Raw genomic sequence first — 24,047 nt, 5'->3', positions numbered from 1 at the left:
TCAAGCTGCCCTCCGTCGAAGGCTCCCTTGAGCTCCAGGCGCCCGAGATAGACCTCAAAGTGCCCTCTGCCGAAGGCTCGCTTGATGCAGCCGAGCTGGAAGCCGCGGGCCTGAAAGGGAAGTTTAAGATGCCCAAGTTCGACAAGCCCAAATTTGGAGTGTCGCCTCCCAAGGCGGAAGGGCTGGAAGGCGAGGTCAGCCTGCCCACCGCAGAGGTCGACCTCCCCTCCGCCACCGTGACGGTCACAGGGGAGGGCCCCGCGCTGGGCCTCAAAGCCGACGTCCCCGGTGCCAAAACCGAAGGGGCCGGCTGGAAGGTGGAGAAGCCCTCCCTCAAAATGCCCAAAGCTGACATCAAAGCTCCCAAGGTGGACATCAGCCTCCCGTCCGTCGACGTCACCCTTCCAACGGCCACCGTTGACCTGCAGGCGCCCGAGGCGGCCCTCACCCTTGAAGGGGAAGCAAAAGCCCCAGAGAAGGAGGCCGCGAAGACCAAGGACGGCAAGTTCAAGATGCCCAAGTTCGGCATGCCGTCCTTTGGCTGGTCCGGCAGCAGGGAGGCCAAGGGCACCGTGGCCGCTGATGTGGACGTCAGCCTCAAGGAGCCCCAAGTGACGGTGCCCTCAGGAGCCGCCGAAGTCGACGTGACCCTGCCCGCGGCCGAGATCCAAGCGCCTGGCGTGGAGCTGACCGTCGACACGGCCGCCGGAGGAGACGGCGAGAAGGGTCGATTCAAGATGCCCGACATCAAGATGCCCAGCGTCAAGCTGCCCAAAGTCAAAGCTCCCCACGTGCAGGTCAGCCTGCCAAAGGCCGAGGTCTCGCTGCCCAAAGCCCAAGCTGAAGTCCAGGAGGGCGAACTTGCCCTGCAGGCCCCCGACGCAGAAGGCGGCCTGGAGGTGGCTGCCGGCAAAGTTGAGGGTGGCGGCATGAAAATACACATGCCGAAAGTCAAGGTGCCCAGCGTGGTCTTCTCCAAGCCGACCGTCAAGGCTCCCAAACTGGACGCAGACGTCAGCCTGCCCAAAGTCGACGCCAGCCTCCCAGAGGCAGACATCAAGGCCGGCGCCGGCGCCATCAGCATCGCGGCCCCCGACATCAAGCTGCCCTCCGTCGAAGGCTCCCTTGAGCTCCAGGCGCCCGAGATAGACCTCAAAGTGCCCTCTGCCGAAGGCTCGCTTGATGCAGCCGAGCTGGAAGCCGCGGGCCTGAAAGGGAAGTTTAAGATGCCCAAGTTCGACAAGCCCAAATTTGGAGTGTCGCCTCCCAAGGCGGAAGGGCTGGAAGGCGAGGTCAGCCTGCCCACCGCAGAGGTCGACCTCCCCTCCGCCACCGTGACGGTCACAGGGGAGGGCCCCGCGCTGGGCCTCAAAGCCGACGTCCCCGGTGCCAAAACCGAAGGGGCCGGCTGGAAGGTGGAGAAGCCCTCCCTCAAAATGCCCAAAGCTGACATCAAAGCTCCCAAGGTGGACATCAGCCTCCCGTCCGTCGACGTCACCCTTCCAACGGCCACCGTTGACCTGCAGGCGCCCGAGGCGGCCCTCACCCTTGAAGGGGAAGCAAAAGCCCCAGAGAAGGAGGCCGCGAAGACCAAGGACGGCAAGTTCAAGATGCCCAAGTTCGGCATGCCGTCCTTTGGCTGGTCCGGCAGCAGGGAGGCCAAGGGCACCGTGGCCGCTGATGTGGACGTCAGCCTCAAGGAGCCCCAAGTGACGGTGCCCTCAGGAGCCGCCGAAGTCGACGTGACCCTGCCCGCGGCCGAGATCCAAGCGCCTGGCGTGGAGCTGACCGTTGACACGGCCGCCGGAGGAGACGGCGAGAAGGGTCGATTCAAGATGCCCGACATCAAGATGCCCAGCGTCAAGCTGCCCAAAGTCAAAGCTCCCCACGTGCAGGTCAGCCTGCCAAAGGCCGAGGTCTCGCTGCCCAAAGCCCAAGCTGAAGTCCAGGAGGGCGAACTTGCCCTGCAGGCCCCCGACGCAGAAGGCGGCCTGGAGGTGGCTGCCGGCAAAGTTGAGGGTGGCGGCATGAAAATACACATGCCGAAAGTCAAGGTGCCCAGCGTGGTCTTCTCCAAGCCGACCGTCAAGGCTCCCAAACTGGACGCAGACGTCAGCCTGCCCAAAGTCGACGCCAGCCTCCCAGAGGCAGACATCAAGGCCGGCGCCGGCGCCATCAGCATCGCGGCCCCGACATCAAGCTGCCCTCCGTCGAAGGCTCCCTTGAGCTCCAGGCGCCCGAGATAGACCTCAAAGTGCCCTCTGCCGAAGGCTCGCTGATGCAGCCGAGCTGGAAGCCGCGGGCCTGAAAGGGAAGTTTAAGATGCCCAAGTTCGACAAGCCCAAATTTGGAGTGTCGCCTCCCAAGGCGGAAGGGCTGGAAGGCGAGGTCAGCCTGCCCACCGCAGAGGTCGACCTCCCCTCCGCCACCGTGACGGTCACAGGGGAGGGCCCCGCGCTGGGCCTCAAAGCCGACGTCCCCGGTGCCAAAACCGAAGGGGCCGGCTGGAAGGTGGAGAAGCCCTCCCTCAAAATGCCCAAAGCTGACATCAAAGCTCCCAAGGTGGACATCAGCCTCCCGTCCGTCGACGTCACCCTTCCAACGGCCACCGTTGACCTGCAGGCGCCCGAGGCGGCCCTCACCCTTGAAGGGGAAGCAAAAGCCCCAGAGAAGGAGGCCGCGAAGACCAAGGACGGCAAGTTCAAGATGCCCAAGTTCGGCATGCCGTCCTTTGGCTGGTCCGGCAGCAGGGAGGCCAAGGGCACCGTGGCCGCTGATGTGGACGTCAGCCTCAAGGAGCCCCAAGTGACGGTGCCCTCAGGAGCCGCCGAAGTCGACGTGACCCTGCCCGCGGCCGAGATCCAAGCGCCTGGCGTGGAGCTGACCGTCGACACGGCCGCCGGAGGAGACGGCGAGAAGGGTCGATTCAAGATGCCCGACATCAAGATGCCCAGCGTCAAGCTGCCCAAAGTCAAAGCTCCCCACGTGCAGGTCAGCCTGCCAAAGGCCGAGGTCTCGCTGCCCAAAGCCCAAGCTGAAGTCCAGGAGGGCGAACTTGCCCTGCAGGCCCCGACGCAGAAGGCGGCCTGGAGGTGGCTGCCGGCAAAGTTGAGGGTGGCGGCATGAAAATACACATGCCGAAAGTCAAGGTGCCCAGCGTGGTCTTCTCCAAGCCGACCGTCAAGGCTCCCAAACTGGACGCAGACGTCAGCCTGCCCAAAGTCGACGCCAGCCTCCCAGAGGCAGACATCAAGGCCGGCGCCGGCGCCATCAGCATCGCGGCCCCGACATCAAGCTGCCCTCCGTCGAAGGCTCCCTTGAGCTCCAGGCGCCCGAGATAGACCTCAAAGTGCCCTCTGCCGAAGGCTCGCTTGATGCAGCCGAGCTGGAAGCCGCGGGCCTGAAAGGGAAGTTTAAGATGCCCAAGTTCGACAAGCCCAAATTTGGAGTGTCGCCTCCCAAGGCGGAAGGGCTGGAAGGCGAGGTCAGCCTGCCCACCGCAGAGGTCGACCTCCCCTCCGCCACCGTGACGGTCACAGGGGAGGGCCCCGCGCTGGGCCTCAAAGCCGACGTCCCGGTGCCAAAACCGAAGGGGCCGGCTGGAAGGTGGAGAAGCCCTCCCTCAAAATGCCCAAAGCTGACATCAAAGCTCCCAAGGTGGACATCAGCCTCCCGTCCGTCGACGTCACCCTTCCAACGGCCACCGTTGACCTGCAGGCGCCCGAGGCGGCCCTCACCCTTGAAGGGGAAGCAAAAGCCCCAGAGAAGGAGGCCGCGAAGACCAAGGACGGCAAGTTCAAGATGCCCAAGTTCGGCATGCCGTCCTTTGGCTGGTCCGGCAGCAGGGAGGCCAAGGGCACCGTGGCCGCTGATGTGGACGTCAGCCTCAAGGAGCCCCAAGTGACGGTGCCCTCAGGAGCCGCCGAAGTCGACGTGACCCTGCCCGCGGCCGAGATCCAAGCGCCTGGCGTGGAGCTGACCGTCGACACGGCCGCCGGAGGAGACGGCGAGAAGGGTCGATTCAAGATGCCCGACATCAAGATGCCCAGCGTCAAGCTGCCCAAAGTCAAAGCTCCCCACGTGCAGGTCAGCCTGCCAAAGGCCGAGGTCTCGCTGCCCAAAGCCCAAGCTGAAGTCCAGGAGGGCGAACTTGCCCTGCAGGCCCCCGACGCAGAAGGCGGCCTGGAGGTGGCTGCCGGCAAAGTTGAGGGTGGCGGCATGAAAATACACATGCCGAAAGTCAAGGTGCCCAGCGTGGTCTTCTCCAAGCCGACCGTCAAGGCTCCCAAACTGGACGCAGACGTCAGCCTGCCCAAAGTCGACGCCAGCCTCCCAGAGGCAGACATCAAGGCCGGCGCCGGCGCCATCAGCATCGCGGCCCCGACATCAAGCTGCCCTCCGTCGAAGGCTCCCTTGAGCTCCAGGCGCCCGAGATAGACCTCAAAGTGCCCTCTGCCGAAGGCTCGCTTGATGCAGCCGAGCTGGAAGCCGCGGGCCTGAAAGGGAAGTTTAAGATGCCCAAGTTCGACAAGCCCAAATTTGGAGTGTCGCCTCCCAAGGCGGAAGGGCTGGAAGGCGAGGTCAGCCTGCCCACCGCAGAGGTCGACCTCCCCTCCGCCACCGTGACGGTCACAGGGGAGGGCCCCGCGCTGGGCCTCAAAGCCGACGTCCCCGGTGCCAAAACCGAAGGGGCCGGCTGGAAGGTGGAGAAGCCCTCCCTCAAAATGCCCAAAGCTGACATCAAAGCTCCCAAGGTGGACATCAGCCTCCCATCCGTCGACGTCACCCTTCCAACGGCCACCGTTGACCTGCAGGCGCCCGAGGCGGCCCTCACCCTTGAAGGGGAAGCAAAAGCCCCAGAGAAGGAGGCCGCGAAGACCAAGGACGGCAAGTTCAAGATGCCCAAGTTCGGCATGCCGTCCTTTGGCTGGTCCGGCAGCAGGGAGGCCAAGGGCACCGTGGCCGCTGATGTGGACGTCAGCCTCAAGGAGCCCCAAGTGACGGTGCCCTCAGGAGCCGCCGAAGTCGACGTGACCCTGCCCGCGGCCGAGATCCAAGCGCCTGGCGTGGAGCTGACCGTCGACACGGCCGCCGGAGGAGACGGCGAGAAGGGTCGATTCAAGATGCCCGACATCAAGATGCCCAGCGTCAAGCTGCCCAAAGTCAAAGCTCCCCACGTGCAGGTCAGCCTGCCAAAGGCCGAGGTCTCGCTGCCCAAAGCCCAAGCTGAAGTCCAGGAGGGCGAACTTGCCCTGCAGGCCCCGACGCAGAAGGCGGCCTGGAGGTGGCTGCCGGCAAAGTTGAGGGTGGCGGCATGAAAATACACATGCCGAAAGTCAAGGTGCCCAGCGTGGTCTTCTCCAAGCCGACCGTCAAGGCTCCCAAACTGGACGCAGACGTCAGCCTGCCCAAAGTCGACGCCAGCCTCCCAGAGGCAGACATCAAGGCCGGCGCCGGCGCCATCAGCATCGCGGCCCCCGACATCAAGCTGCCCTCCGTCGAAGGCTCCCTTGAGCTCCAGGCGCCCGAGATAGACCTCAAAGTGCCCTCTGCCGAAGGCTCGCTTGATGCAGCCGAGCTGGAAGCCGCGGGCCTGAAAGGGAAGTTTAAGATGCCCAAGTTCGACAAGCCCAAATTTGGAGTGTCGCCTCCCAAGGCGGAAGGGCTGGAAGGCGAGGTCAGCCTGCCCACCGCAGAGGTCGACCTCCCCTCCGCCACCGTGACGGTCACAGGGGAGGGCCCCGCGCTGGGCCTCAAAGCCGACGTCCCCGGTGCCAAAACCGAAGGGGCCGGCTGGAAGGTGGAGAAGCCCTCCTCAAAATGCCCAAAGCTGACATCAAAGCTCCCAAGGTGGACATCAGCCTCCCGTCCGTCGACGTCACCCTTCCAACGGCCACCGTTGACCTGCAGGCGCCCGAGGCGGCCCTCACCCTTGAAGGGGAAGCAAAAGCCCCAGAGAAGGAGGCCGCGAAGACCAAGGACGGCAAGTTCAAGATGCCCAAGTTCGGCATGCCGTCCTTTGGCTGGTCCGGCAGCAGGGAGGCCAAGGGCACCGTGGCCGCTGATGTGGACGTCAGCCTCAAGGAGCCCCAAGTGACGGTGCCCTCAGGAGCCGCCGAAGTCGACGTGACCCTGCCCGCGGCCGAGATCCAAGCGCCTGGCGTGGAGCTGACCGTTGACACGGCCGCCGGAGGAGACGGCGAGAAGGGTCGATTCAAGATGCCCGACATCAAGATGCCCAGCGTCAAGCTGCCCAAAGTCAAAGCTCCCCACGTGCAGGTCAGCCTGCCAAAGGCCGAGGTCTCGCTGCCCAAAGCCCAAGCTGAAGTCCAGGAGGGCGAACTTGCCCTGCAGGCCCCCGACGCAGAAGGCGGCCTGGAGGTGGCTGCCGGCAAAGTTGAGGGTGGCGGCATGAAAATACACATGCCGAAAGTCAAGGTGCCCAGCGTGGTCTTCTCCAAGCCGACCGTCAAGGCTCCCAAACTGGACGCAGACGTCAGCCTGCCCAAAGTCGACGCCAGCCTCCCAGAGGCAGACATCAAGGCCGGCGCCGGCGCCATCAGCATCGCGGCCCCCGACATCAAGCTGCCCTCCGTCGAAGGCTCCCTTGAGCTCCAGGCGCCCGAGATAGACCTCAAAGTGCCCTCTGCCGAAGGCTCGCTTGATGCAGCCGAGCTGGAAGCCGCGGGCCTGAAAGGGAAGTTTAAGATGCCCAAGTTCGACAAGCCCAAATTTGGAGTGTCGCCTCCCAAGGCGGAAGGGCTGGAAGGCGAGGTCAGCCTGCCCACCGCAGAGGTCGACCTCCCCTCCGCCACCGTGACGGTCACAGGGGAGGGCCCCGCGCTGGGCCTCAAAGCCGACGTCCCCGGTGCCAAAACCGAAGGGGCCGGCTGGAAGGTGGAGAAGCCCTCCCTCAAAATGCCCAAAGCTGACATCAAAGCTCCCAAGGTGGACATCAGCCTCCCGTCCGTCGACGTCACCCTTCCAACGGCCACCGTTGACCTGCAGGCGCCCGAGGCGGCCCTCACCCTTGAAGGGGAAGCAAAAGCCCCAGAGAAGGAGGCCGCGAAGACCAAGGACGGCAAGTTCAAGATGCCCAAGTTCGGCATGCCGTCCTTTGGCTGGTCCGGCAGCAGGGAGGCCAAGGGCACCGTGGCCGCTGATGTGGACGTCAGCCTCAAGGAGCCCCAAGTGACGGTGCCCTCAGGAGCCGCCGAAGTCGACGTGACCCTGCCCGCGGCCGAGATCCAAGCGCCTGGCGTGGAGCTGACCGTCGACACGGCCGCCGGAGGAGACGGCGAGAAGGGTCGATTCAAGATGCCCGACATCAAGATGCCCAGCGTCAAGCTGCCCAAAGTCAAAGCTCCCCACGTGCAGGTCAGCCTGCCAAAGGCCGAGGTCTCGCTGCCCAAAGCCCAAGCTGAAGTCCAGGAGGGCGAACTTGCCCTGCAGGCCCCCGACGCAGAAGGCGGCCTGGAGGTGGCTGCCGGCAAAGTTGAGGGTGGCGGCATGAAAATACACATGCCGAAAGTCAAGGTGCCCAGCGTGGTCTTCTCCAAGCCGACCGTCAAGGCTCCCAAACTGGACGCAGACGTCAGCCTGCCCAAAGTCGACGCCAGCCTCCCAGAGGCAGACATCAAGGCCGGCGCCGGCGCCATCAGCATCGCGGCCCCCGACATCAAGCTGCCCTCCGTCGAAGGCTCCCTTGAGCTCCAGGCGCCCGAGATAGACCTCAAAGTGCCCTCTGCCGAAGGCTCGCTTGATGCAGCCGAGCTGGAAGCCGCGGGCCTGAAAGGGAAGTTTAAGATGCCCAAGTTCGACAAGCCCAAATTTGGAGTGTCGCCTCCCAAGGCGGAAGGGCTGGAAGGCGAGGTCAGCCTGCCCACCGCAGAGGTCGACCTCCCCTCCGCCACCGTGACGGTCACAGGGGAGGGCCCCGTGCTGGGCCTCAAAGCCGACGTCCCCGGTGCCAAAACCGAAGGGGCCGGCTGGAAGGTGGAGAAGCCCTCCCTCAAAATGCCCAAAGCTGACATCAAAGCTCCCAAGGTGGACATCAGCCTCCCGTCCGTCGACGTCACCCTTCCAACGGCCACCGTTGACCTGCAGGCGCCCGAGGCGGCCCTCACCCTTGAAGGGGAAGCAAAAGCCCCAGAGAAGGAGGCCGCGAAGACCAAGGACGGCAAGTTCAAGATGCCCAAGTTCGGCATGCCGTCCTTTGGCTGGTCCGGCAGCAGGGAGGCCAAGGGCACCGTGGCCGCTGATGTGGACGTCAGCCTCAAGGAGCCCCAAGTGACGGTGCCCTCAGGAGCCGCCGAAGTCGACGTGACCCTGCCCGCGGCCGAGATCCAAGCGCCTGGCGTGGAGCTGACCGTCGACACGGCCGCCGGAGGAGACGGCGAGAAGGGTCGATTCAAGATGCCCGACATCAAGATGCCCAGCGTCAAGCTGCCCAAAGTCAAAGCTCCCCACGTGCAGGTCAGCCTGCCAAAGGCCGAGGTCTCGCTGCCCAAAGCCCAAGCTGAAGTCCAGGAGGGCGAACTTGCCCTGCAGGCCCCCGACGCAGAAGGCGGCCTGGAGGTGGCTGCCGGCAAAGTTGAGGGTGGCGGCATGAAAATACACATGCCAAAAGTCAAGGTGCCCAGCGTGGTCTTCTCCAAGCCGACCGTCAAGGCTCCCAAACTGGACGCAGACGTCAGCCTGCCCAAAGTCGACGCCAGCCTCCCAGAGGCAGACATCAAGGCCGGCGCCGGCGCCATCAGCATCGCGGCCCCCGACATCAAGCTGCCCTCCGTCGAAGGCTCCCTTGAGCTCCAGGCGCCCGAGATAGACCTCAAAGTGCCCTCTGCCGAAGGCTCGCTTGATGCAGCCGAGCTGGAAGCCGCGGGCCTGAAAGGGAAGTTTAAGATGCCCAAGTTCGACAAGCCCAAATTTGGAGTGTCGCCTCCCAAGGCGGAAGGGCTGGAAGGCGAGGTCAGCCTGCCCACCGCAGAGGTCGACCTCCCCTCCGCCACCGTGACGGTCACAGGGGAGGGCCCCGCGCTGGGCCTCAAAGCCGACGTCCCCGGTGCCAAAACCGAAGGGGCCGGCTGGAAGGTGGAGAAGCCCTCCCTCAAAATGCCCAAAGCTGACATCAAAGCTCCCAAGGTGGACATCAGCCTCCCGTCCGTCGACGTCACCCTTCCAACGGCCACCGTTGACCTGCAGGCGCCCGAGGCGGCCCTCACCCTTGAAGGGAAGCAAAAGCCCCAGAGAAGGAGGCCGCGAAGACCAAGGACGGCAAGTTCAAGATGCCCAAGTTCGGCATGCCGTCCTTTGGCTGGTCCGGCAGCAGGGAGGCCAAGGGCACCGTGGCCGCTGATGTGGACGTCAGCCTCAAGGAGCCCCAAGTGACGGTGCCCTCAGGAGCCGCCGAAGTCGACGTGACCCTGCCCGCGGCCGAGATCCAAGCGCCTGGCGTGGAGCTGACCGTCGACACGGCCGCCGGAGGAGACGGCGAGAAGGGTCGATTCAAGATGCCCGACATCAAGATGCCCAGCGTCAAGCTGCCCAAAGTCAAAGCTCCCCACGTGCAGGTCAGCCTGCCAAAGGCCGAGGTCTCGCTGCCCAAAGCCCAAGCTGAAGTCCAGGAGGGTGAACTTGCCCTGCAGGCCCCCGACGCAGAAGGCGGCCTGGAGGTGGCTGCCGGCAAAGTTGAGGGTGGCGGCATGAAAATACACATGCCGAAAGTCAAGGTGCCCAGCGTGGTCTTCTCCAAGCCGACCGTCAAGGCTCCCAAACTGGACGCAGACGTCAGCCTGCCCAAAGTCGACGCCAGCCTCCCAGAGGCAGACATCAAGGCCGGCGCCGGCGCCATCAGCATCGCGGCCCCGACATCAAGCTGCCCTCCGTCGAAGGCTCCCTTGAGCTCCAGGCGCCCGAGATAGACCTCAAAGTGCCCTCTGCCGAAGGCTCGCTTGATGCAGCCGAGCTGGAAGCCACGGGCCTGAAAGGGAAGTTTAAGATGCCCAAGTTCGACAAGCCCAAATTTGGAGTGTCGCCTCCCAAGGCGGAAGGGCTGGAAGGCGAGGTCAGCCTGCCCACCGCAGAGGTCGACCTCCCCTCCGCCACCGTGACGGTCACAGGGGAGGGCCCCGCTGGGCCTCAAAGCCGACGTCCCCGGTGCCAAAACCGAAGGGGCCGGCTGGAAGGTGGAGAAGCCCTCCCTCAAAATGCCCAAAGCTGACATCAAAGCTCCCAAGGTGGACATCAGCCTCCCGTCCGTCGACGTCACCCTTCCAACGGCCACCGTTGACCTGCAGGCGCCCGAGGCGGCCCTCACCCTTGAAGGGGAAGCAAAAGCCCCAGAGAAGGAGGCCGCGAAGACCAAGGACGGCAAGTTCAAGATGCCCAAGTTCGGCATGCCGTCCTTTGGCTGGTCCGGCAGCAGGGAGGCCAAGGGCACCGTGGCCGCTGATGTGGACGTCAGCCTCAAGGAGCCCCAAGTGACGGTGCCCTCAGGAGCCGCCGAAGTCGACGTGACCCTGCCCGCGGCCGAGATCCAAGCGCCTGGCGTGGAGCTGACCGTCGACACGGCCGCCGGAGGAGACGGCGAGAAGGGTCGATTCAAGATGCCCGACATCAAGATGCCCAGCGTCAAGCTGCCCAAAGTCAAAGCTCCCCACGTGCAGGTCAGCCTGCCAAAGGCCGAGGTCTCGCTGCCCAAAGCCCAAGCTGAAGTCCAGGAGGGCGAACTTGCCCTGCAGGCCCCCGACGCAGAAGGCGGCCTGGAGGTGGCTGCCGGCAAAGTTGAGGGTGGCGGCATGAAAATACACATGCCGAAAGTCAAGGTGCCCAGCGTGGTCTTCTCCAAGCCGACCGTCAAGGCTCCCAAACTGGACGCAGACGTCAGCCTGCCCAAAGTCGACGCCAGCCTCCCAGAGGCAGACATCAAGGCCGGCGCCGGCGCCATCAGCATCGCGGCCCCGACATCAAGCTGCCCTCCGTCGAAGGCTCCCTTGAGCTCCAGGCGCCCGAGATAGACCTCAAAGTGCCCTCTGCCGAAGGCTCGCTTGATGCAGCCGAGCTGGAAGCCGCGGGCCTGAAAGGGAAGTTTAAGATGCCCAAGTTCGACAAGCCCAAATTTGGAGTGTCGCCTCCCAAGGCGGAAGGGCTGGAAGGCGAGGTCAGCCTGCCCACCGCAGAGGTCGACCTCCCCTCCGCCACCGTGACGGTCACAGGGGAGGGCCCCGCGCTGGGCCTCAAAGCCGACGTCCCCGGTGCCAAAACCGAAGGGGCCGGCTGGAAGGTGGAGAAGCCCTCCCTCAAAATGCCCAAAGCTGACATCAAAGCTCCCAAGGTGGACATCAGCCTCCCGTCCGTCGACGTCACCCTTCCAACGGCCACCGTTGACCTGCAGGCGCCCGAGGCGGCCCTCACCCTTGAAGGGGAAGCAAAAGCCCCAGAGAAGGAGGCCGCGAAGACCAAGGACGGCAAGTTCAAGATGCCCAAGTTCGGCATGCCGTCCTTTGGCTGGTCCGGCAGCAGGGAGGCCAAGGGCACCGTGGCCGCTGATGTGGACGTCAGCCTCAAGGAGCCCCAAGTGACGGTGCCCTCAGGAGCCGCCGAAGTCGACGTGACCCTGCCCGCGGCCGAGATCCAAGCGCCTGGCGTGGAGCTGACCGTCGACACGGCCGCCGGAGGAGACGGCGAGAAGGGTCGATTCAAGATGCCCGACATCAAGATGCCCAGCGTCAAGCTGCCCAAAGTCAAAGCTCCCCACGTGCAGGTCAGCCTGCCAAAGGCCGAGGTCTCGCTGCCCAAAGCCCAAGCTGAAGTCCAGGAGGGTGAACTTGCCCTGCAGGCCCCCGACGCAGAAGGCGGCCTGGAGGTGGCTGCCGGCAAAGTTGAGGGTGGCGGCATGAAAATACACATGCCGAAAGTCAAGGTGCCCAGCGTGGTCTTCTCCAAGCCGACCGTCAAGGCTCCCAAACTGGACGCAGACGTCAGCCTGCCCAAAGTCGACGCCAGCCTCCCAGAGGCAGACATCAAGGCCGGCGCCGGCGCCATCAGCATCGCGGCCCCCGACATCAAGCTGCCCTCCGTCGAAGGCTCCCTTGAGCTCCAGGCGCCCGAGATAGACCTCAAAGTGCCCTCTGCCGAAGGCTCGCTTGATGCAGCCGAGCTGGAAGCCACGGGCCTGAAAGGGAAGTTTAAGATGCCCAAGTTCGACAAGCCCAAATTTGGAGTGTCGCCTCCCAAGGCGGAAGGGCTGGAAGGCGAGGTCAGCCTGCCCACCGCAGAGGTCGACCTCCCCTCCTCCACCGTGACGGTCACAGGGGAGGGCCCCGCGCTGGGCCTCAAAGCCGACGTCCCCGGTGCCAAAACCGAAGGGGCCGGCTGGAAGGTGGAGAAGCCCTCCTCAAAATGCCCAAAGCTGACATCAAAGCTCCCAAGGTGGACATCAGCCTCCCGTCCGTCGACGTCACCCTTCCAACGGCCACCGTTGACCTGCAGGCGCCCGAGGCGGCCCTCACCCTTGAAGGGGAAGCAAAAGCCCCAGAGAAGGAGGCCGCGAAGACCAAGGACGGCAAGTTCAAGATGCCCAAGTTCGGCATGCCGTCCTTTGGCTGGTCCGGCAGCAGGGAGGCCAAGGGCACCGTGGCCGCTGATGTGGACGTCAGCCTCAAGGAGCCCCAAGTGACGGTGCCCTCAGGAGCCGCCGAAGTCGACGTGACCCTGCCCGCGGCCGAGATCCAAGCGCCTGGCGTGGAGCTGACCGTCGACACGGCCGCCGGAGGAGACGGCGAGAAGGGTCGATTCAAGATGCCCGACATCAAGATGCCCAGCGTCAAGCTGCCCAAAGTCAAAGCTCCCCACGTGCAGGTCAGCCTGCCAAAGGCCGAGGTCTCGCTGCCCAAAGCCCAAGCTGAAGTCCAGGAGGGCGAACTTGCCCTGCAGGCCCCCGACGCAGAAGGCGGCCTGGAGGTGGCTGCCGGCAAAGTTGAGGGTGGCGGCATGAAAATACACATGCCGAAAGTCAAGGTGCCCAGCGTGGTCTTCTCCAAGCCGACCGTCAAGGCTCCCAAACTGGACGCAGACGTCAGCCTGCCCAAAGTCGACGCCAGCCTCCCAGAGGCAGACATCAAGGCCGGCGCCGGCGCCATCAGCATCGCGGCCCCCGACATCAAGCTGCCCTCCGTCGAAGGCTCCCTTGAGCTCCAGGCGCCCGAGATAGACCTCAAAGTGCCCTCTGCCGAAGGCTCGCTTGATGCAGCCGAGCTGGAAGCCACGGGCCTGAAAGGGAAGTTTAAGATGCCCAAGTTCGACAAGCCCAAATTTGGAGTGTCGCCTCCCAAGGCGGAAGGGCTGGAAGGCGAGGTCAGCCTGCCCACCGCAGAGGTCGACCTCCCCTCCGCCACCGTGACGGTCACAGGGGAGGGCCCCGCGCTGGGCCTCAAAGCCGACGTCCCCGGTGCCAAAACCGAAGGGGCCGGCTGGAAGGTGGAGAAGCCCTCCCTCAAAATGCCCAAAGCTGACATCAAAGCTCCCAAGGTGGACATCAGCCTCCCGTCCGTCGACGTCACCCTTCCAACGGCCACCGTTGACCTGCAGGCGCCCGAGGCGGCCCTCACCCTTGAAGGGGAAGCAAAAGCCCCAGAGAAGGAGGCCGCGAAGACCAAGGACGGCAAGTTCAAGATGCCCAAGTTCGGCATGCCGTCCTTTGGCTGGTCCGGCAGCAGGGAGGCCAAGGGCACCGTGGCCGCTGATGTGGACGTCAGCCTCAAGGAGCCCCAAGTGACGGTGCCCTCAGGAGCCGCCGAAGTCGACGTGACCCTGCCCGCGGCCGAGATCCAAGCGCCTGGCGTGGAGCTGACCGTCGACACGGCCGCCGGAGGAGACGGCGAGAAGGGTCGATTCAAGATGCCCGACATCAAGATGCCCAGCGTCAAGCTGCCCAAAGTCAAAGCTCCCCACGTGCAGGTCAGCCTGCCAAAGGCCGAGGTCTCGCTGCCCAAAGCCCAAGCTGAAGTCCAGGAGGGCGAACTTGCCCTGCAGGCCCCCGACGCAGAAGGCGGCCTGGAGGTGGCTGCCGGCAAAGTTGAGGGTGGCGGCATGAAAATACACATGCCGAAAGTCAAGGTGCCCAGCGTGGTCTTCTCCAAGCCGACCGTCAAGGCTCCCAAACTGGACGCAGACGTCAGCCTGCCCAAAGTCGACGCCAGCCTCCCAGAGGCAGACATCAAGGCCGGCGCCGGCGCCATCAGCATCGCGGCCCCCGACATCAAGCTGCCCTCCGTCGAAGGCTCCCTTGAGCTCCAGGCGCCCGAGATAGACCTCAAAGTGCCCTCTGCCGAAGGCTCGCTTGATGCAGCCGAGCTGGAAGCCGCGGGCCTGAAAGGGAAGTTTAAGATGCCCAAGTTCGACAAGCCCAAATTTGGAGTGTCGCCTCCCAAGGCGGAAGGGCTGGAAGGCGAGGTCAGCCTGCCCACCGCAGAGGTCGACCTCCCCTCCGCCACCGTGACGGTCACAGGGGAGGGCCCCGCGCTGGGCCTCAAAGCCGACGTCCCCGGTGCCAAAACCGAAGGGGCCGGCTGGAAGGTGGAGAAGCCCTCCCTCAAAATGCCCAAAGCTGACATCAAAGCTCCCAAGGTGGACATCAGCCTCCCGTCCGTCGACGTCACCCTTCCAACGGCCACCGTTGACCTGCAGGCGCCCGAGGCGGCCCTCACCCTTGAAGGGGAAGCAAAAGCCCCAGAGAAGGAGGCCGCGAAGACCAAGGACGGCAAGTTCAAGATGCCCAAGTTCGGCATGCCGTCCTTTGGCTGGTCCGGCAGCAGGGAGGCCAAGGGCACCGTGGCCGCTGATGTGGACGTCAGCCTCAAGGAGCCCCAAGTGACGGTGCCCTCAGGAGCCGCCGAAGTCGACGTGACCCTGCCCGCGGCCGAGATCCAAGCGCCTGGCGTGGAGCTGACCGTCGACACGGCCGCCGGAGGAGACGGCGAGAAGGGTCGATTCAAGATGCCCGACATCAAGATGCCCAGCGTCAAGCTGCCCAAAGTCAAAGCTCCCCACGTGCAGGTCAGCCTGCCAAAGGCCGAGGTCTCGCTGCCCAAAGCCCAAGCTGAAGTCCAGGAGGGCGAACTTGCCCTGCAGGCCCCCGACGCAGAAGGCGGCCTGGAGGTGGCTGCCGGCAAAGTTGAGGGTGGCGGCATGAAAATACACATGCCGAAAGTCAAGGTGCCCAGCGTGGTCTTCTCCAAGCCGACCGTCAAGGCTCCCAAACTGGACGCAGACGTCAGCCTGCCCAAAGTCGACGCCAGCCTCCCAGAGGCAGACATCAAGGCCGGCGCCGGCGCCATCAGCATCGCGGCCCCCGACATCAAGCTGCCCTCCGTCGAAGGCTCCCTTGAGCTCCAGGCGCCCGAGATAGACCTCAAAGTGCCCTCTGCCGAAGGCTCGCTTGATGCAGCCGAGCTGGAAGCCGCGGGCCTGAAAGGGAAGTTTAAGATGCCCAAGTTCGACAAGCCCAAATTTGGAGTGTCGCCTCCCAAGGCGGAAGGGCTGGAAGGCGAGGTCAGCCTGCCCACCGCAGAGGTCGACCTCCCCTCCGCCACCGTGACGGTCACAGGGGAGGGCCCCGCGCTGGGCCTCAAAGCCGACGTCCCCGGTGCCAAAACCGAAGGGGCCGGCTGGAAGGTGGAGAAGCCCTCCCTCAAAATGCCCAAAGCTGACATCAAAGCTCCCAAGGTGGACATCAGCCTCCCATCCGTCGACGTCACCCTTCCAACGGCCACCGTTGACCTGCAGGCGCCCGAGGCGGCCCTCACCCTTGAAGGGGAAGCAAAAGCCCCAGAGAAGGAGGCCGCGAAGACCAAGGACGGCAAGTTCAAGATGCCCAAGTTCGGCATGCCGTCCTTTGGCTGGTCCGGCAGCAGGGAGGCCAAGGGCACCGTGGCCGCTGATGTGGACGTCAGCCTCAAGGAGCCCCAAGTGACGGTGCCCTCAGGAGCCGCCGAAGTCGACGTGACCCTGCCCGCGGCCGAGATCCAAGCGCCTGGCGTGGAGCTGACCGTCGACACGGCCGCCGGAGGAGACGGCGAGAAGGGTCGATTCAAGATGCCCGACATCAAGATGCCCAGCGTCAAGCTGCCCAAAGTCAAAGCTCCCCACGTGCAGGTCAGCCTGCCAAAGGCCGAGGTCTCGCTGCCCAAAGCCCAAGCTGAAGTCCAGGAGGGCGAACTTGCCCTGCAGGCCCCCGACGCAGAAGGCGGCCTGGAGGTGGCTGCCGGCAAAGTTGAGGGTGGCGGCATGAAAATACACATGCCAAAAGTCAAGGTGCCCAGCGTGGTCTTCTCCAAGCCGACCGTCAAGGCTCCCAAACTGGACGCAGACGTCAGCCTGCCCAAAGTCGACGCCAGCCTCCCAGAGGCAGACATCAAGGCCGGCGCCGGCGCCATCAGCATCGCGGCCCCCGACATCAAGCTGCCCTCCGTCGAAGGCTCCCTTGAGCTCCAGGCGCCCGAGATAGACCTCAAAGTGCCCTCTGCCAAAGGCTCGCTTGATGCAGCCGAGCTGGAAGCCGCGGGCCTGAAAGGGAAGTTTAAGATGCCCAAGTTCGACAAGCCCAAATTTGGAGTGTCGCCTCCCAAGGCGGAAGGGCTGGAAGGCGAGGTCAGCCTGCCCACCGCAGAGGTCGACCTCCCCTCCGCCACCGTGACGGTCACAGGGGAGGGCCCCGCGCTGGGCCTCAAAGCCGACGTCCCCGGTGCCAAAACCGAAGGGGCCGGCTGGAAGGTGGAGAAGCCCTCCCTCAAAATGCCCAAAGCTGACATCAAAGCTCCCAAGGTGGACATCAGCCTCCCATCCGTCGACGTCACCCTTCCAACGGCCACCGTTGACCTGCAGGCGCCCGAGGCGGCCCTCACCCTTGAAGGGGAAGCAAAAGCCCCAGAGAAGGAGGCCGCGAAGACCAAGGACGGCAAGTTCAAGATGCCCAAGTTCGGCATGCCGTCCTTTGGCTGGTCCGGCAGCAGGGAGGCCAAGGGCACCGTGGCCGCTGATGTGGACGTCAGCCTCAAGGAGCCCCAAGTGACGGTGCCCTCAGGAGCCGCCGAAGTCGACGTGACCCTGCCCGCGGCTGAGATCCAAGCGCCCGCTGTTGACATCACCATAGATTCCTCCTCCGGAAAAGAGCTTGAGATGGGTAAAGCTAAAGGTTCTCTCTTTACAATGCCTAAGGTTTCCTTTTCTAAATGTTCTAAACCTGAGGCACACAGTACTTCTGGATTTGACGTTTCTGTGTCGGAAGCCGTTTGTTATTCTGTAACAGAGGAAACTCCTTCTGTTCTTACAGGCAGTGTGGGATCCAAAGTTCTTCCTGACAATAAGGGAGACAGTGGTTCTAAACATACTAAATTTAGGATTCCTAGCTTGGGTTTCTCCAAAGTTGATATTGCTTCTTCTAGAATTGAACAGGATTCCCCATTACCAAAAGGCGATATTACTCTTACTAAATATCAAATGAATCTAGCAGAATCTGAATCAAAATTATCATCTGTTGCTGACGAGAATCTTTCAGTAACAGATTTTGAAATTTTAAATGAAGATGGTTCTTTGGAGAAAGGAAGTCTGAAGCAAGGAGGGAAAATACCAGCCGGTGAAATATCTGTGGATGACACAGAGTTTACAGTTAAAATTCCTAAATTCCGAAAACCAAAATTTGGAATTTCTTGGTCTAAGGGAAAAATATCAGAAAGTGACATTGGGTCCAAAGTGGAATCTGAAATTTCCAAACGAAGGATAACATCTGATATGGCTGATACTGATATTGAAAAACCAGCTCGGATGTCTGATGCCGAAGTAGGTGTAAAGATGCACAAGCCTTCACCTGAAGTTGTTCTGGATGCACCAATGTTGGATGTCAGTCTCCCATCAATGGAAGTTACCATGCCAAAATTAGAAGTAGACATCCATGGCCCAGATTTAGAGTGCAAGGCAGAACAGGAAGTAGTTTCAGGAGAGAAAGGCACTGAGGAGAAAGAAAACAAATTTAAAACATCAAAATTCAAACTGCCTTCATTTAGTTGGTCACCAAAGAAAGAAGCTATTGCTCCTTCTGAAGCTGAGGGACATCTGGAAGAACCCACTTTGTCTACTTTATCTGGAGACACAGAATCTGAATTAGCATTTCCTACCCCTGAAAATCAATACCTTCATGTGGAATTTGATACATCAACAGAAAAAGATGTTGAAAAGGCCAGAAACAAGAAGTCCCAATTTATCATGCCGAAGATCTCATTCCCTAAAATTAAGGGTCAAAAAGTCCAGGCCTCTCTGCCCATACTGGAAACTGACGTTTGTGGTCCCAAACAAGAAAAAGAAGGTGTTTCAGTACAGAAATCTGAGAAAGGGAGTAGTGGAGCAGGGGCAGGAATGGGCATAAAAATGCAAAAAGTTACAGTCCCGACTTTGGAATTTTCCAAACCAGAAGTCAAAGCTCCCAAAATAGAGATGGATATTAACATGCCTACAGGTGAAGTCATGCTTCCCACATGTGAAGAAGATGACGTAACATTGAAATCAGCTGCTGCTAATGCCAGCCTCTCCACCTCAGATACTAAGATGATAACTGAAAGCTCCCTTGAGGTGAAGAGTCCTGACACAACTGTTGAAAGAACATCAAGTGAAATTGCTGTGGGTGATGTAGAAATAAAAATCGAAGGTCCTGAAGGGAAAACAAAAATGTCTAAATTCCAAATGCCAAAGTTTGGAATTACACATTCTAAAGGGAAAGGGTCAGAAAAGGAGGTCAGCCAATCCAAATCGGAAGTCAAGGTTCCCCAACTACAAGCAATGGTAGAAATAGCTGACATTGCTGTTGAAGCACCAAATTTGGAGGTGGAATGTGGCACAGGAACAGAAGCTTACAGCCCTAAAGTCAAAATGACCAAAGCTGACAACAAGGCATCAGAGGCTGATGTTCACCTCCCATCAGCTGACATTTCTATTCCAAAAAAAGACAGTGATATTCAGGATTCAGATGCAGCACTAAAAATCAAAGGGGAAACAAAGCAAGATGGAGATGGAGAAGAGAAAGAAGGACATTTCAAAATGCCAAAATTCAAACTTCCATCCTTCAGTCGGTCACCAAAGAAGGAAGCAAGTGTTAAACCGGATTCTGGAGCAAATTTGGAAGATGATAAAGTTGCTGTAATATCAAGCAGAATAGACACAGAAGTGAGAGGAACTGCAACTGATGATCAAGGTACTGGGCCAGCCCTTGATCTGGAAATATCTGCAGGAAAAGTTGAACAAAAAAGTCCAATTAAAAAGCCTCAATTTGTCATGCCTAAAATTTCACTCTCCAAGATCAAGGTTCCCAAATCTCAGACTCATTCACCAAAAGTTGAAGCTGATGCTACTATTCCTAAAACAGAAAGAGAGGGTGATGAGTCAATACAGATACCTGATCTAGAAAGAAGCCATTCCAAAATGACAGAAGAAGGGGCACAAATAAGCATAAAACTGGCTGATGTTAAGATCCCCACTCTGGAGTTTTCCCAAATAGAAACCGGAGCCTTCCAAACTGAAATGGGAGTCAGCTCAGCAAAGACTGATGCTGCTCTGCCTCCCTCAGAGGGGAATTTTCAACAAATTATCCTAAAATCGAGTTCTACCGATGAAGATACCATTCAAAAAACAGATATTACTTTCCTCAAAGGAGAAGCTTCAGTTGAAGTGAGGAGCCCTGAAATAGTAACAGAAAGATCATCAGTTGTAGATGGAAGGAAGATGAAATTGGAAGGTCCTGAAGGGAAGATTAAAATGCCCAAGTTCCAGAAGCCAAAGTTTGGAATCTCCCTAACAAAAGGGAAAGGCCCAGAGACAGACATCAGCTCTCCAAAAATAGAAGCTGAGCTACCCCAGCTAAAAATGACAAACAAAATTGCTGACATTGCTGTGGGAGTTCCAGCATCAGAACTTACATCTGATATGTCAGATCCTGGAGTAGGTGTTTGTAAGATAAAAACACCCCAAGATCTGACAGCTGGCATTGAAGCTCCAAAGGTAGACATAAGCCCCCAATCATTGTCTAAACCAATGACAGAGGGAGCTATTGAGAGCCTTGAGGAGAAAGAAATAAAATTAAAAGAAGAACATGAAATAAAAGCTGAAGAAGTTCAGACTGAAGAACATCAGGGATGGTTTAAAATGCCAAAATTCAGAATACCTGCATTTGGCAGGACATCCTTAAAGGAAAAAAAAGGTGATGCTGATATTGAAAAAAGTATGGAAAAAGCTCAGGCAGGCATTGCCTCTGCCAAAGTACAAACTGAAACAAGTATTCCTGAAAATACCTTCTCATTACCACATGCAGTCGCTGAAATTACTATTGGAAAAGAAAGGATTCCAAAATTAGGAGATTCTGTGAAGAGTTCTGATGTTAGCTTGTCAAAGATGGAAGGAGATAGTTCATTATCCACAGAACGAACAGATAGTAGAGTCAATATTCCAAAAACTGAAACTTACGCAGACATAGTTAAGCGCAGTGCTGAAGGACAAAAAATGCATACTTCAGAATTCACAGTGTCTTCAGCAGAATTGTCTAAATCATACCTAAGTGCTTCAGAAATTGACAAAGACAACAGTTTAACAAATAGGTTTCCTACGTGTACTCTGACTCTTCAAGAGCATGAAGTCAAATCACAGGATATAGAAGTCCCAAAGGTGGAAAGTTCCACTAAGTTTGAGACTTCAGGAGTAGGATGTAAACCATCATCAGGTGAAATTACTCTGGATGCCACACAGCAGAAAATAGATGTTAGTCTTCCAAAGGAAGAGCTAGATGTTCAAAATCAAAAGGCAGTAATTAAAAAAGGAAAGATAAAAGGTGAGATGAAAATTACAGGAAAAGACAGTGAAGGAAGCCAACTAAAAAGGCCTATGTGTGAATGGTCTACAACAAAGGGATCAGAAGATGGTGCTTACGTTACAGCTAAGCTGGAAGATCTAAAGGTAGAAGTTCCAGGAGTGAAGATGGATGTTAAAATTGCTAGAGTAGATCCTGAAATGAAATTTCAAGTGAAAAGTGTTGAAAAGGACATGTCTGCAGGGGTGGAAGTGCAAGTAGAAGACAGAGCAGAAACAGGTAAAATTAAAACATACAAGTTTAAGATTCCAAAGTTTGGAGTGTTGCATTCAGAAGTGAAGGATTTTGAAGATGATATCAATTTGCCAAAGTCAGAAGCTGATTCAGTATCTAAAACTGAAATAGGCACAGCAGAAATGCAGTTTCAAAAATCAGAAGCATCTATTGGCCTGAAAAGCCCAGCTCTAGATCATATGGAAACGTCTGCCAGAATAACAGTGGAAACAGTGGACAAATCACAAGATGGCCGAGAAGTAAATATAAACATTCCCAAACTAAAAATACCAAGATTCACTTTCAAAGCTCTCACAAATGAGGCTGATGTTTCAGTGTCAAAAGTGGTAACAGATCCAAAGGGATCTAGTACTGACATTGAAGTAGTGCAACTGCAAGCAAGCTCTGCTATCCCTGAAGAAACACCAGAGGCTCTAGAGGGTGGTATTCAAAAAGCAAAAAGCAAAATTCTAACACTGACTGAACCTGACGTTAAAACAGCACAGGTGACTGCTACCATAGAGTCCTCCCTTTCACATGCAGGGCAAGACATTCATTGGTCATATGTAGAGGGCCAAGAAGTGAGTGAGAAAGTAGAACCTGAACATGTTGCTATTGAAAGGTGTGAGATTTACACTACTGAAATACTGAAAGAATCGGAGATTCTCTCATCAGAAGTCAAAACTGCTGCTTTGGGATTCTCATTGCTCAAGGTGAAGTTGCCCGAATCACATAGCAACTTAGAAGTGTTAGTCCAGCAGCCATCTTCAACAGAAGGTGTATCAGTGAGCAAACCTAAATGTGCTGATGAAAGCTTTGCAGTAACACCACAGAGGACTGGCAGTGCTGAGCTTAAACTACCTGGCAAACCACACAGTGAGACTGAAGAATCTAGTGGAGAAGTAAGTTTGCCAAAGTTAAAAACATTTGCTGTTGAAGTAAAGCCTTTCGGTAAACTTCAAGAGAGTCTTCCTGATAAGTCACCAGAGGGAATAACTGCAGGTCCTCTCTCTAAAGATGAGGACGTAGCTGAAGCACTAGAAGATGAAGAAAAAGACATAACCGATGAAAAAGAAAAGACTGATAGTAAAAGATCTCCTGGAAGATTCAAATTTTGGCTTCCAAGTATTGGCTTTTCATCTTCTGGTGATGAAACAAGCACAGATTCAAGAACAGAAGTAAAAAAATCAGTTCCAGACGATGTGAAACCTGCTGACACATCAGATAATGATTCTTCTAAGCAAACTGAAAAAACCGGATGGTTTAGATTTCCCAAGCTTGGTTTCACATCTCCTTCCAAAAAGGCTAAGACTGTTGACAAAGAAGAGATGGGTCATAAAGAGGGAAGAATCTCAGATGAAGATAGCCCATCAGATAAACCTGATGTATTTTTTGATGCACAAGAAAGCTTATCACCTAAAGAAACAACAGAAGGTGAAAAAGTTGAAATTGATGAGGCCTCTTCTAACGTTCCAGTTTCTCGAACTATCGTGACATCTTCAGCAAGAACTGAACTAATCTTGTTGGAGGAAGAAAAAGATAGTCAATCTAATATTCCTGGAGATACAACCAAATGAAGATTGTCTATTCTCAACCCTCAATGAAAATAAAATAATCTACATGTACAGAAAAGAATGTTTTCTTAATTTTCTAGTAACTGAAAATTAAACAAAACCCAAAGCTGATATTCATGAAAACAGTTGAACAGAATTTACCACATGTAAATTTCAAGTACATGGATGTGCTATACTGTGCACCAATAAAAATACTGATTTCTTCAAATCTGCCCCAAAGGCAACAATTACTGCAGGTGCAGAGGAGCCCATAGTTTTAGCGAAGTCTGAAAAGACACCTGAACCATGAAAGCGAACCATTGAAAGGCTCGATGATAGCAAAAAGATTTGTTAAATAAGCTTCTCAAAAAACATACTGATTATGTTTAGGTTATAGATTATTTCCAGAATGGAGTATAAACTAGTGCTATGATAACTATACTTACCTGTTTCGATTTTGGACCTTTCTGACCTACTTTTGCTTTCTTATTAAAATATTTTTCTTTATTTCAGCTAAGGTAATATGTATATTCCACAAACATTTTAAAATGCAAAATAAACCCAAAATACTAGTGTAGAGAAACTAATGCTTTACCTCTTCCTCTCTTCTCATTTTTTGATTATTGTGGTGGGTCATATTTAGCCTTAAAAGAATTTTTAAAAACCCAACAGAATAAATTCAAGACCAAAAACCATATAACTAATTCACATTTTTAAGATACCAAAATAAAACATGCTGACAAAGAATAATTATTAAAATGTGGATAAATAAATTTTAATGTATATATTTACTGGATAGTTAAATGCAGAGAATGATCTGCTGCACTGGTGGAATTGCTTCAAAGATTTTCGGGGAAATTAGATGTATATAATTATTTGCTTCTCTGTTTTTATTAATGCTTTTCTCAAGTACACAATGAAAACCAGAGTGCATATGTGACAGCCTTCACATGTATCATTAAAACACTGTCTGTATTCTTAATTCACAATAAACTCACCATATGAATAATAACTTGAGTAGCGTGAGTTATTGATAGTGCTGATAGCATTTTCTGATTCTGAAAATCCCAGCTTAGATTTGCAAAAGGTTTGAGTATACCCCACTATGTGCTGAAGTGGCTGCTTAATGACAGCACAGTTTCTAAATATGGTGGTAATGGAGACTTTTCACTCATTACTATCCCAAGTTTTATAGATACGCCTGTGCAGACATGCTTTGTTATAGTAGTTTTCTCATCCTGTATTTTCTTTCTCCGTATTCTACTTAGTACAGGGAAAGCAGACACAGCAAAACATTTAGAAACTGGGTTGTAAAGGAAGTGTACTTGGTCGTCTATCCATCTGTAGCTTGAGATGTTCTTTGTTTCTATATC

At 57.1% G+C, this 24,047-nt stretch overlaps 3 protein-coding genes across 3 annotated transcripts in view; all 3 read left to right on the top strand.

The window, feature by feature from the left end:
• The window catches only part of AHNAK2 (AHNAK nucleoprotein 2), a 30,455-nt gene extending 6,793 nt beyond the window's left edge, over positions 1-23,662 (top strand). Inside the window, 9 exon segments of the mRNA XM_072865494.1 lie at positions 1-2,188; positions 3,283-3,569; positions 3,572-4,384; positions 4,387-5,253; positions 5,256-5,810; positions 5,813-9,018; positions 10,122-10,965; positions 10,968-12,392; positions 12,395-23,662. Coding sequence (XP_072721595.1) covers positions 1-2,188; positions 3,283-3,569; positions 3,572-4,384; positions 4,387-5,253; positions 5,256-5,810; positions 5,813-9,018; positions 10,122-10,965; positions 10,968-12,392; positions 12,395-22,698 — 20,489 coding nt within the window. The 3' untranslated portion in view covers positions 22,699-23,662.
• LOC140652750 (uncharacterized) lies at positions 2,291-3,126 on the top strand. The gene has a single exon (XM_072863963.1). The coding sequence runs from the start codon at positions 2,323-2,325 to the stop codon at positions 3,124-3,126; it is 804 nt and encodes a 267-aa protein (XP_072720064.1). The 5' UTR covers positions 2,291-2,322.
• On the top strand, positions 9,242-9,923 carry LOC140652749 (protein AHNAK2-like). Its single transcript, XM_072863962.1, has one exon. It carries the CDS (start codon positions 9,288-9,290, stop codon positions 9,921-9,923), a length of 636 nt encoding a protein of 211 aa, XP_072720063.1. The 5' UTR covers positions 9,242-9,287.
• Positions 23,663-24,047: the final 385 nt, after the last annotated feature.

Source organism: Ciconia boyciana, chromosome 6 (genome assembly GCF_034638445.1).
Source record: "Ciconia boyciana chromosome 6, ASM3463844v1, whole genome shotgun sequence".
Taxonomy (NCBI): domain Eukaryota; kingdom Metazoa; phylum Chordata; class Aves; order Ciconiiformes; family Ciconiidae; genus Ciconia; species Ciconia boyciana.
This window is presented reverse-complemented; position numbering and strand designations above follow the sequence as displayed.